Source organism: Pipra filicauda, unplaced genomic scaffold, assembly GCF_003945595.2.
Source record: "Pipra filicauda isolate LSUMZ 115617 unplaced genomic scaffold, ASM394559v2 scaffold72_size3293161_pilon, whole genome shotgun sequence".
Lineage (NCBI taxonomy): Eukaryota > Metazoa > Chordata > Aves > Passeriformes > Pipridae > Pipra > Pipra filicauda.
The window spans coordinates 2,415,285-2,428,117 of NW_024104898.1; the positions used below are offsets into that span (position 1 = coordinate 2,415,285).

Below are 12,833 nucleotides of genomic sequence, written 5' to 3' on the forward strand. Positions count from 1 at the left end.
ACTGCCCCAAAACTGCCTGTGCCATGTCCTATGCCCAACCCCTGTCGTGGGGTTTGAGCAAAAATGAGAGGTCTTCCCCAGGGACTTAACCAGATGTTTTGGGAAGCCTCAGGGTCAAACACTGGCACATACTTCAGTGTTAGGCAGTAATACGAGCTATTCCCTGCCCCAGCCATTGTAAGCACTCATTGCAGGCTGCACCTTGTCATCCCACCCCCACACAGAGGGACACGCAGGCTCACCCACTCTGAGTACTGCAGCTTTATTTGAATGAAACAATTCACGTTGAGAGTCTATAGGTTACACAGTGGGTGCATCAGGGTTGTGGGCAGGGGGATGGATGAGGCAATGCTTATAAAACATCTCACCCTGTTTAAAAGGTTCAGTTCAGTCCCTTTGTGTTTTGTGCTTTTAACGTTGCAGACGGCTCAGTATCGTGGTGGTGAGAGGGTCCCAGCTCCACTCAGTGGTGGTGACGGCATTCTATGAGATGCAGAGTGGGGATGGGACAAGACGTGGTGGTGATGAGGGAGGTGGGTGGAGAATGAGGCTCTGTCCCACGATTCCCACCTAGGATACTGATGGTAAAAAAAACAGGAGACACCAGAGGACCTCTCCCCCTCCTCCACAGTATCCCCAAAAACACAGACTTTGTGTGTTGCTCCTGTTGGGGAGTGTGTTTCTAAACACTTCTGTCAGGTCAATGTATACTCTCTACTGGCCTTAGTGACCTGGAAGTGTCAGGGTGACGTAGTCCCATTGAAACTGGATCCCACTGAAGTGGCTCACTGTTGGGCCTGAGCTGGTTCTCCCCACACCTCAGAGTTGAGGACAGGATTTTGGTATGATCCCCTTCTATGGGATCCAGGGGTGAAGTCTGCTGCTGTCTCTCTATGCTGGAAATGAAACACTTGGTGAGGATAAGTATGGAGCAGGGGGATGGAGTGAGGAAGAATGTGGAAATCACTGTCTGATGCTCATTTCAGGCCAAAGGCAGGAGGTGCCAGAATTGTTTCCCCATGAGACACTTGTATCTTGGATGATGGCCCCTCTCCTCTGCCATGTATATTACAATACAAACAGAATGGTTCTGGCTGGGAAAAAAGACCCAAGCAAAACCATGCTGGCACCAAATTTTCCACCCCATGTAGAGATTAGATATTTTACTTATGCTGTCAGGCAAGGGCTGTGACAAAAACCACAAAGAAGAGCCACATATCTGTAGCATCCACAGCTTTTGGGGTATGTCTTGAGATGAATGCATGCTGTAGAGCCCCCTGGAATGAGATGGTACATCTAGAAGATCCCAAAAACTGGGAGAACAGGCCATACTCATCTATTTGAAAGCACTGACACTAAGCCACTTTAACACCAACAGTTACATAAATGCACTGAGAAGCTGGGGATGGGCAGCAGAGAAGGACAAACATCAAAGTTTGACGAGAGGAAAAAGTCACCTCCAGCAAACCCTTGATAGAGTCTTCTTGTCCTAAGATGCTACATACTAAGGGCCTCTGGAAACAACCAAATAAACGGACAGGAAAGCTTCTTTGCTCCAGGTCTGGAAATACCTTCCCTCATCAGCATCTTAATTTTCCCAGGGAGATGTCCAGAGCTCACAAGTCCCTCGCTCAATCTCTGTGTGGTACGTGCTGCCACCTGTACAAAAGACCTAAATACAGTCCCCACCTATGGTTGTTGGCATTTCAAAGACAGAATGAAATCAATATTCTCCTTTCACCACAGCTGAGGTGCTGTCTGAGCTGACCATGCTGCTACAGCCTCTCTTGGCTGTTCCTCTGTATACTGATACTCACAGCTAGTTCTCGATAACAAGACTCAGTGAGACGATATATATCAAACATCCCATCTTCAAAGGTGCTCAGAGTTGGAGCATGGACTTTTGGAGAAGAGAAAGGTGGGGACTAGATCGTGGTGCTGCCACCTCCAAAATGGGTTTTCAAGTCCTGTCTTCTCTCTGCTGCATTGCTGGCAGCTGCAACAGAATCACACCTCGGTTTTTAGCTTGGATCCCTCTACAAGCTGCTAAGATAAACACCTTATCAGTGCTGGACCTACAGTGCAAGCAACACGTGGAGACAGCTTCATCCCAGCACCACGTTATATATCAGAGTCACTAAAAGGAAACCAGTTGGTGCCTGCCCACAGAGACTACGATGCAGATGGGGGCTGCACTTACTCTTAGGTAGTTTGGGCTCATCATTGAGCAGCTGTAACACTGAGAGCAAAGGAATCACAGCTCACTCACAGTGACTGAGCAGGACTGCTAACATCTGGCATGTTCCAGCTCCTACCCACCACCTGCCTTTGCTGATGATCTGAGGCATACTGTAGTTATGCAAGTTTTGAACATCTAGGAGTATCCATTGTAACAGCTGGGTTTTACACAACTAAGAGGCACTTTGCTGCCTAAGTGGCAGGACCAGAGACCAGCTCCTTCAGCCAAAGTAAACCTCTGCTGGCTAGAAGCAGCAGTGGGGCTTTTATCTTCCTACAGGCTTGGCTGGCAGACAGGACAGATGCACATGGGTGGTAGAACAGACGGGTACCCTTCACTTGGCTCAATGTTTAGGCAAGGACCCAGCCGTTACAGCACATCCATCGCTATGAGCTTTGGGCACTGGCACTGCTTGGAGACAGTGGCACTGTGTGAGGGCTGTCCAGCTGGCCCTGTCTTATACTGACTTTAGGTCATCCTGGGGGTAAAAAACCCTACTCTACGTCAAACATTCATAGACAAATTTCCCTTTAGAACAACAGTTAATGGAAGCACAAAATTTTGCCTCATTCCAGAGGAACAAATGATTTATAGGCCACATCAAATCCAAGCAAAACCTGGATTTGCCACAGACCTGCACAGCTCTCCACAAAACCTTCTAATTCGCCAGCTCTACCTTTGCAACAGATGTGAGTAAAGACAGAATTTCTCCTTCTCCCTTTCCCTTATTCTCTGCCCCATGCTGGAAAACCCTGACCGTGAAAGGCAGCAGAGAGAAAGGAAGGGAGTGCCTGTATGCTGGGATACGAGCACAACCTCCCTTTCCAGCTTTCCCAAGGGATCACCCGTGTGAGGACAGTGGGTTGCTTGGCTTCCTCGTGCACAGATGTGCTGAGGCTCTGGAGGTGGACTGGTGCATTTTAATAGTACAGGTCCAGCTGGGAAATCTGGTCTAAGGACTTTTCTTTAGACTCCTTGCCTAGCACCTGAGTGGCTGCAGCTAGTGAAACAAAAGACAACGCACTGTGGAGCTCATCTTTCCACTCTCCTTTTCAAGATGAGCACAAACAAGGTCTGTTCCATTCTCTCAGCCACGCATGGGGCTGTTGAGAATGTCTTTTGCCTCTGACGAAGCCAGGATGTGACTCGCACTGATCCCTCATGGAGCCAACACATGCCCTGAAGTGCTCCTGTCTTTCTGCTCCACCACCACCACCATTCAGAAAGCCCCACCAGCCCTTCAGGCTGTGTCAGGGCTGGGGGGAGCAAGATTGAGAAGGTGTCAGACCAGATCTAGGTGATGCAGAGTGCAACAAGTGCCAAGGGCAGTGGGACCAAGCCCCCCATCCCCTGCAGCCACACAGGGACACAGCAAGTCCTGCCAACCTGCTGTCAGTCTCTGGAGCTCTTTCTCCTTCTGAGAAAGGATGCCTAATGGCAAAGCCACTGAGCATGCACCTGAATCATGACCCAGGGTCTAGATGTCAGGCACACATCTCACTCAGACAAAATGGAGTGGGATGGCACTGCTCTTCCATGGTCAAGGGGTGTCCTGGAGACTACAACTCCCTGCAAGTTGCATCCCCTCCCTCTCTGGAAAGGCAGGTTGTGTGAAGGTGGCCCTGGGCTGTCCTGCAGTGCTCCTCGGGACATTTAAAGCCTCCAGGGCACAAATGGCTGTCTCTGGTTTGATGTGACCATACCAGACTGTACCGTCAGAAGACCCCAGAATCCCCTGTGGTAGGCTAGGTGGAGGCAGATGATCAGCCAAACTGATGTCCTACTCACAAGGGGAGTACTGAAAACCGCATATATATCACAGCTATCAGTTGGGATGCCAAGTGCACTGAGGCTATTCAGCTCACTGCTGGAAACCAACAGCTGCCAGTTATTACCATGGAGTGTAAATGGGATCCTGTTAAAATGCAATTTCCTGAACTCTTCAGCACTTGTTCTTCTGCAAAAGCCTTTTGTCTCCATTAAATGCCTTCCCAAGCTGAGCAGGACAAGCTGTTATCAGTGAGGCCAAAGCAAAGACAAATGGTGGCAACAGCCTGCACAGGGTCCTGCTGCTGCACTCTTGCCTCTACAAACAGGAGTGCACATGCACTGAGGGCAGCCTGGAAAAGACCAGATGTCAGGGCAGTTTAGGTGACCAAAACTGGTCTCTGACAAAGCCAGGAATGCAAGAAGGCCTCTCCTTTGCACAGGAGATACAATGCCACTTCTTATCTTCACTAAAAAGCTGAGTCCTTCTCCCTGGGTGCAAGACCTGGGCGTTTCTTGATGCTGTGTACACCCAGCTTGAAGCACAGAGCCCATGGTGATAAGTCCCTCCATGCTGTTGCTAGGTCATCCAAAGGCAGAAGGCAAACGGGTGCTGCAGCATTTCCAGAGAAAGATGGATTTCTGAATGGTGCTGACAGAAGAAGGGGACTAAACCAGCAACACCACGAAGCAGCAACTCCCTGAGCTCTCTGCTTTAAGGAAAAACTTTGTCTCTTCAAGTGGGGTGAGGTGACACTATTTACTCCATCTAGCAGGGAAAATGCCCTGGTTTCTTTGTCTGTCCCTGCCTGGGGCAGGTGAGGTCCCTTAGGGCAGCATGAAGGACCCCCTGGCAATTCCCATAGGTAAAACTCCCTGCCTCAGCCTAGTTGAGAACTAGTGGGGAGCAGGGCTCCTCCTGCCAGTGCCTCACACAGGGACAGCTTCACATTGAAGACAAGGCTCAGGGCAGAGATGCTTCTGCCATCAGCACCATTTGCTGACCCCAGTGACTGTCACTGCCAGGCTGAGAAGCACAGGGTGCCAACCCAAAAGCAGGGTGCTTTTCTTGGCACAGAATGATAGGGAAGGGCTGAGGAGGAGGAATCTAGACCCTGCTCTCCCTTTGGTAGTGAAGCATTTTTTTGTCATTCTGGAGTAGTGCACCCACAGGATTTTGTATGGAAAGAAATGAAATTTCCATATTTTGAATAGCAATAGGGAATACAATACGATTTGTATCATGTTCACTATGCTCATTTATACATCCCTAAATTATTTTTGCAAGAAATTTACCAGCCTAAACATCTGAAGCCCCCCCTACTTTTTCCCCAGTTGCCACTGCATTTCTCACCAGAAGAAAACTACTTCCCAGAAGAAGGGCTCCATATCGCTGTTGCTACAGCTGCTTTTCAGGCAGCAAGCTGTGCAGCTCTGCCGGAGCAGCTCTGCACGCGTGACAATCATAACACTTCAGGAGTTCCCAAGCCATTTCTGCACTATGCAAAGTTTTTCATATAGATGAGACATTTTTTCAGTCCCGTACAGCTGGGAAGAGTTGCACTCAGGCGTTCCAAATTACTTAACTCCAGATCAAATGAAACATATTAGTTCCATTGCTTTCCAATGGCTGATCTACGTAGAAGAAAACTAGTCTATTACTATTATCAGCCAGGAGCTGCATTTCAGAGCAAGCAGTAAGAATTGATGATCATATTGTTAAAAGTCATGGATTAAAGTCCTGTTGATGACCTGGTATTGGGACTTGCACTGAACTGTAAAAAATTATAATTAAAAAAGTGTATTTTTCAGAATACAATGAACAACTACAAAAAGAGGTTTCAAATGAAAGTTTCTTTGTAAGCCCCACTTGCAACTACACAGTAGCATTCAGTACTTCTAATATCTACAACTTATACCCAGGAGCCTGCACACTCACATATTTTCTGTTTTATACCCTGAAAAAAAAAAAGAAATTGAGTATATATTGGCTAACACCCACACAGCATTCTTCCTAATGTATTTCTACAACTACCAAGCAGAGGTCTCTTTGTAAATAAAAGCAGCCTCTTAAATTTATATTGCACTTTTCTTCTGCAGGGACTTTCATGCTATATACACGAATAATATCCACCATCACTGAAATGCAGTCGGTTCTGGAGTGGAATAAAGCAGCTACTCGATAGGCACGGAGCAACATAAAACATCAGAAAGAGAAACATAACATTAGGACTGCAATAGATATTTAAGCAGACAGACTGTAATTAATTTTAAGGACTGTAATTTAGCCAGAACACTGTGAAAAGCGTGAAGGGATCTTTAATTGGAAGGGGTAAAGAACATGGCTTTGTATCTCACCTAGGATGCATTACCACCCCAAGGAGATTTGTCCCTCAAGCATGGAGTAGTAAACCACAAATACCAGTGTCCCCAAAGAGGAGGGACACTGCCTCCCCTCCACCCCATCACTGCACAGCTTCCCATCCTTGTTGCTGAAGTACCTCTTTCCTCTGCTACTCTCTCTCAGCACATTTGCCAAGGAAATGAAGTCCTTCTTTTCAACCTTGGTAGTTCTGACAAGCTGAGGCACTTGAGTTAATGACTTCCCCCAAACTTATCACCAGTTGATTTCTAGCCAGAGATAAAGGAGCAGAGGTCTAAGCAGGAAGGGGCTCCCTGAGACTTTTTCTGAAGCTGATGGGTCCACACCTGACAGCAGAAGGCTTCACCTCTGGCTGGGGCAATCTTCTTACTCTTCCCTGGACCTACAGCCACCAATGGGCTTCTTGCCCCCTGTGCCATGGGTTTGCTTGGTGAGGCACTTACATCCTTCCTTGCAGGAGCTGGCAGGAGAGCATGGACACCCTCCCTGCAGGTGTCCCTTTCTAAAAATGTGGTGGCTCTTTGCTGACACTCACCTCACAGGTAATGCTAAACATCAACAAAATGTGCTTGTGCAACCTGGGCTAAGCAGTCTGTAGAAGCAAGGCCACAAGGGTCTCTGCCTTAGTAAGAGCTTAGAAAGTGAGATGGTTGCCCTGGGCTATTTCTTACCGACGGGGAAATGTTTCTGTCTCCACCTTCTGCCCAGCAGGAGCTTCCCGGAACCAGCAACACAACACAAATATGTTGCTGCTGACAGATCAGGAGCCATCATGAAGTTCCCAAGGACCCCTGGAAAGCACTGTCTCTCTCCTAGGAGTAAAAGTGGACTCTTACCAGGAATTGGGTGATGACTTCTGACCTCTAACAATCATGCAGGAAAGGAAGAGCATGGGACTGAAAGAACTTGGCTAAAAAAGGATGGTGGCACTGGCTGCCCATGAAAATGGCAACAAACAGCAAGATGCAGAATCGCTGTTCGCACCCACTGCATCCATGATGCTGCCTGGCCCTAGGCAACAGTCTTGGGTTTCCAGGTCAAATATGCAGTGTGACCAAGGTCTGGGCTCTGAAGGGAGGAGTGGAGACAGAAAAAACACAGTCCTAATTCTTGGAAATGGAGAAAAGCAAATTAGTAAGGGAGACCTGTATAATCCCCTCCCACTGTCTTGCACTGCCTCCTGTGAAGGAGGTTCCCTTGCCCCTCACAGCTGATATCCTTTCTCTCTCTGGTGACTGGGAAGCATTAGTACATTAGTGCAGATGAATACCTTTCCAGGATCTAGGGAGTGATGGATTTCAAGACTTCAAACTGGATCTCCTGGGAGTTAGGTAAGAGCTTTCCCCCCCATCAGTGAAGGAAAGGAAGCACCAGCTGTGGCTGGAAGCTGAGCAATGCAGGAGGCAGCTAATACATTCAGGTGATTTCAGATAAATGCAGCTGTCTCAGAGAAGCTGATATATTCATCAGAAATAGGTAAGAAGCCATGGGTACTGAGGGCTTCAGTGAGAGAGCTAGCTTATTATACATCTCTGATGCCTTAGATAGGGGTTTTGGATGGGGTGTTCCCCAAGAGGAAGAGTACCACTTAAACGGATTGCCAGAGCACGGGCTAGCAAACCACAATTCACAGTCCTGTGGGGCTAACTCTGACCTGTGCAGGAGATTACTCATGTCCAGAGCTGCTTCCAGATGCAGCGAGGCTATCACAGCTCCTTTCTGGCCAGTGCAGGGCAGACCCTTCTCCTGGGGGTTTAATTTGGAGTAGCACATGCCTCCACCTGCTACAGGTCTGCAAGCAGGGAGAAACATCAGCTTTACCCTTTCATGACACCAGCAGGAAAAAGGTGAATTTCCTGTCTACTTGTTCCTCAGTGGCAAACAGGGCCACAGTTCAGCACAAACCCCTCTTTTGAGTCAACTTCCTGCCTCCATCCTTCATCCTTCTTGGGGCATGTTCCTGCCTGTTTCACCTTTCAGCTCCTCTGCCCACTGCTTTGGCAGTGGAAGCCGTGTGAGTGCCTGCGTGGCTGCATGTGCTGACAAAATTCAGCCACCTCTCCCCTGAGCAGCAATGCTGTTGCACCCTTCACCCATACTGCAGCTAATGTGCCATGCATGCAGAAAGGCCTCTGGAGGTGAGGGTGCAGCATCGGAGCTGCCTGAACTGCCGGTCCAGGGGCTGGATCATGGGCATAGGACCTGCTGTCTGTCTGACAAACATTTAAATGCCTCACTTTTCCCAGAATCCAGAAAGCTTGAGGTGGAGAAAGTTAAGCAATGGAATAACAACCAAAATAAATAGGTAATGAAGTAGAGGCAGAGAAGCAATCCTGGATTTAGGGTTTAGGTGGCCGTCATCCCAATATGCACAGGGGGAAGCCAAAGCGCAACTGCTCCACCCTTCCAGTCCCATCCCATCACACCTCATCCCCCAGCCTGACAGAGAGACACCTTTCTGTCTGCAGCTCAGACCTGCTCTCATAGTTTCCCTACCCAGCAAGAGTGCTGAAAGACAGAAAGAGGCTCTTAGAGGCCAGTGCTGCAGCTGGATCCAGCCAGTACTTCACCACTCAGCGTGGTCCGCGTCATTGGTCCCTTCCTGCTCCATCTTCTTCAGGCTGGTGGGTGAGAAGCACAGAGAAGTGGGGAAAGGCCAAAGCAAACCACACTGGGAGCAATTAAATACATGAGAGCCTGGAAGATGTGGATGGATGGAGACACTGAAGCACATGCGGTGTGAGGCAAGGTGCTCTGGCCACTGGCACTTGGGGTGGCTGCTGCCCCACGGTTGAGGCTGGCGTTACTGCAGGGAGCTGCAGCTGGAGTGGGGCAGCCCCAGCCAGAGGGAAAGCATGAGAAGACAAGGGGAGTACTGCAGTATATCATCCACTAAGCTGTGGGGTCTGCAGTAAAGAAGGTAACTGTTCTGGTAGAAATTTGTGCTTTAATATATTTTTGTTTGTTTGTTTAAAACAAGTTCCCACTTCCCTGAGGAAGCCCTGTCCGACATTCCCAAGGAAACATGGGGGTGTTTTTTTCCTCCTTCATTTGCTCTTCACATTTCTTCATCCCTATTTTTTGTCTTTCATTCCTTCTTTTCTGTTTCTGTTTCTTTTCTTCCTTCCTCTCTCTCTCTCACTCTCTCGTGCACGTGCTTTTAAAAAAAGTTTCGTCTTTATTTTTAAACTTTGTTCTAGACATTATGACTTTCTCAAGGAGTGCTCCAGTTCTGAACCAGATCCCTTTGCGTGGTCATGCCTGTCAGTCTTTGGTAACATATGGACACTTTGGTGTGCCAGTGAGGAGGGTAGGAAAAGGAGCAGAGGTGGCTGATCAGGAAAGGAGCAGGAATGTCTTGGTCCGAAGACAGGAGCGCTCGCTTGCCATCATCTGAGCAGCACGTAAAGGAAGAAAGTCAATGGGCCACAAAGACAAGGGCTGTGCAGGGCTGGGACACCACTTCCTGGAAGAGCAACCGCTGCCAACCGAGAAGAGAGAAAGAGAATTAGTGATGGGACAGATCAGCACGCATCAATGTCTTGTCCCACACCAAAACACCCATATCTATTGGAAGATATTTCTAGCCTTTCTTGGACATTCTCAAGGTTTCCTAAAACTATTTCTTTTCTAACTTTGGAGAAAAGGTTGAATCTTAGATACTTTTGCAATCCAACCCTCCTTTCATCCCCAGAAGTTTCAACTCGAGTCAAGCAAAAGGTTCTGGTTGTGTTTTGGTTACAGGTTAACCATCCTAGGCTGAAACAGACCTTTAACTGCACATAAAATTTTGAAAATTTTAGGGTGTTCTCACTTTTTTATGTTTCGTTTCCCCCTTCACCTTTGAAGTTAAGAAAATTGCTGAAAGTGACTCTTACTCAACAAATTTTTTTGTTTCAAAAATAACAAAAACTTGCTCTTAAGTGCCTGCCTGTCTCTGATTTGCCTACTCCAAACATGTGTCCTCCTGCCCACCTGAGGCATGTCATCGAGGACACAGGCAGGACTAAGGCAATAGGCACACCAGTAATTCCCACTCGAGGGTGAATGCCTCCATACTGCTTACACACCTTGCTATGGCTTCAACCTACAGTGCATCCCAGTGAGAGTGGAGTTGTCTCCATTACTGCAGTGCTGGCATCGGGTTATGTGGATGGACTGGAAAGAGACTGGTGGGATTTAGCTCAAGTGCTCACTGTCAGGATTGGGAGAGAGGTGCCATACAGCTCAGGTAGCTTGCTCCCATCCTGCATGTGTGATACCCTGCCTGGATGTGCCTCTTTGCTCAGAGGGCAACAGGAAGAATCCCAGCCCCTTTACTCCATGCCCCAAACAGCAGATTTTTTTTCCTGGACAAGGACTGACTTAACACTGCAGAGGCCATTAAATCCTGCAGAAGACCCTTCCATTTCCAAAGCTCCCGCACCTGAAGTTTCCAGAAATGAGATACTGCAGAAGTCCTTAGCTTCTTTGGGATGACACCCCCACCCAACATACTGGTGCAGACTTCAGCATGCTGGTGTCTGGCACCACAGCCCCTACAGGATCTGGCTGTTCCTTTGAGCTCTGCTAACTCACCACTGTAAAGAGGTGTTCAAGAGTCTGACAGCTCCTCTGCTGACTTCTGCTGATGGAGTCAACCACTTTGTTGAGTCCCACCAACATGTGCTTTGAAATTAGCTGCGCATCCTTAGTGCATGCATTTTTGAATGCACTCATACCAACTTGTTTGCCTCTGAGGCACACACAGTCTCACCCTTATTTGGTCCGATTGGCTTCCTTGGACAGTCTCCCTTTTTCAGAGTGACGTCATCGATGGCAATGTCCCCCTCGTAGCTCGTGCCCCGGACACCTTCGAAAATTAACTGCAAGCAGAGCATGGGAGAGAGCCTGGCATGAGGCTGCAGTTGTGGAGGGCCCTTCCTGCACTGCAGGGCTCTGCAGAGGTGAGCAGGACACAGACCAGATCTTATCAGGTCCCCAAGTGAATGATTCCTTCCTGTTTCTCCAGTACTCACAGAATCTGGAAAGCCAGATCCCACTGCTTTTGGGACCAACCTCCCTGTGCTGAGTGTCTGTACGGTAATAAACGACCATGTACAGCTCTGCTTTATTAAGTGTCCTGCACTAACAAGCCAACCAATACTGAACAGTACTTGCAAGAGTAACTAAATTCTCATTTATTATTTTGAAGCACACTGGGCATTTTGTCACAGTGCCACAACTTACCAGCTTGCACAGAGCAGCTCTCACAAACAACCCTACAACAGCAAAGTAGCCTGTTGAGTAAAAACATCAGCAATAAAAGCAGCCACTTCCTGGCTACACGAGTGACTAGACGAGCAGATACAGAGTGTCCAGTTCATACTCACAAAATCTCCTATAGTCCTAAACTGGGGGGAGAGTGGGGGTGGGTTCTTGCAGTACATGCTAGAAGAAATCTCTAGCACTCAGTCATTTTACACCAACAGCCCCCAGATGTTCAACACTAAGAGAACTGTCCGTCACACGGACATGGTACCAAAAGGTGCTCTTTGATAAGCGCTTTCCAGACCAGCAATAATCAGAAGTTTATAATGCCAAACTGATGCTTGCATATAACTTCAGCAAGCTTTTGCTTTGCCCCAGTGACCCTGGGGTTGAGAGCTCCCAGTGCCCTCCCAGTGCCCTCCCAGTGCCCCACCAGTGCCTGTGCCACAGAGGCAGATGACTGCTGGGAAGGCTCCTACATCCCTGTCACATGGACAGGAAAGGTGGCAGGTGACTCCTTGACTGTGGAGCTGACTTACCTGGAAGGGCCCAGGCGGGTTGATGGGCACATGTGCTTGCTGCCACATGTTCCCCCGGTTCCCACTGAGTGACCAGACCTGGGTGTCAATGGCTCGCTTGTTCCGCACGCGGACTAGCAGGTTCAAGGAGCCTGTAAGAGAGAAACCAGGTGCTGGTGTAAGGGGGCAGGCAGGCAAGCCTGCCTGCTGGGGTGGCTCCAGCACAGCTCTGGGGCTCAGCCTCAAACCATAGCTGTATGCCCCAGCTGGCCCAGGGACAGCCAGCAGAGCCGCAACAGTAATCTTTGAAGGGAGCCAACTTTCTTCTCTGTTGATGGATAAGTGCCACTGGCAATGTTTCATCCACCTAGACTATCCAGGGGAGCACACAGACCCAGACAAAGAGGGATAGGACAAGGAAGAGGAAGTTTACAGCATGGCTGGGGTGGCACAAGAAGGGGGTAGCAGAAATGCTAGCTGCCAGGGACCTCCAGAGGCATCCCATCCAACCTCCTGCTTGAAGCTGTCTCCCGCTCTACAGGAGGGCAGCATGGTTTTGTCTGGCCAAGTCTTGAATTTCCCTGAGGAAACCAACTTTGTCCAGTATGAACCTTCAGCACTACCAGTTGTTGTCACTGTAACCTACTATGTTGTCTAATACTGTGAAAAGATTTTG

General features: G+C 48.6%; 1 protein-coding gene across 1 annotated transcript in view; it reads right to left on the minus strand.

Annotated features, from left to right (window-relative positions):
- Nucleotides 1–246: 246 nt before the first annotated feature.
- Nucleotides 247–12,833, minus strand: part of MDGA1 (MAM domain containing glycosylphosphatidylinositol anchor 1) — a 152,834-nt gene continuing 140,247 nt past the window's right edge. The window contains exons 15-17 of the mRNA XM_027735136.2: nucleotides 12,179–12,309; nucleotides 11,146–11,254; nucleotides 247–9,870 (exon numbers count right to left, since the gene is read on the minus strand). Coding sequence (XP_027590937.1) covers nucleotides 9,779–9,870; nucleotides 11,146–11,254; nucleotides 12,179–12,309 — 332 coding nt within the window. The 3' untranslated portion in view covers nucleotides 247–9,778. The remainder of the gene's footprint in view (nucleotides 9,871–11,145; nucleotides 11,255–12,178; nucleotides 12,310–12,833) is intronic.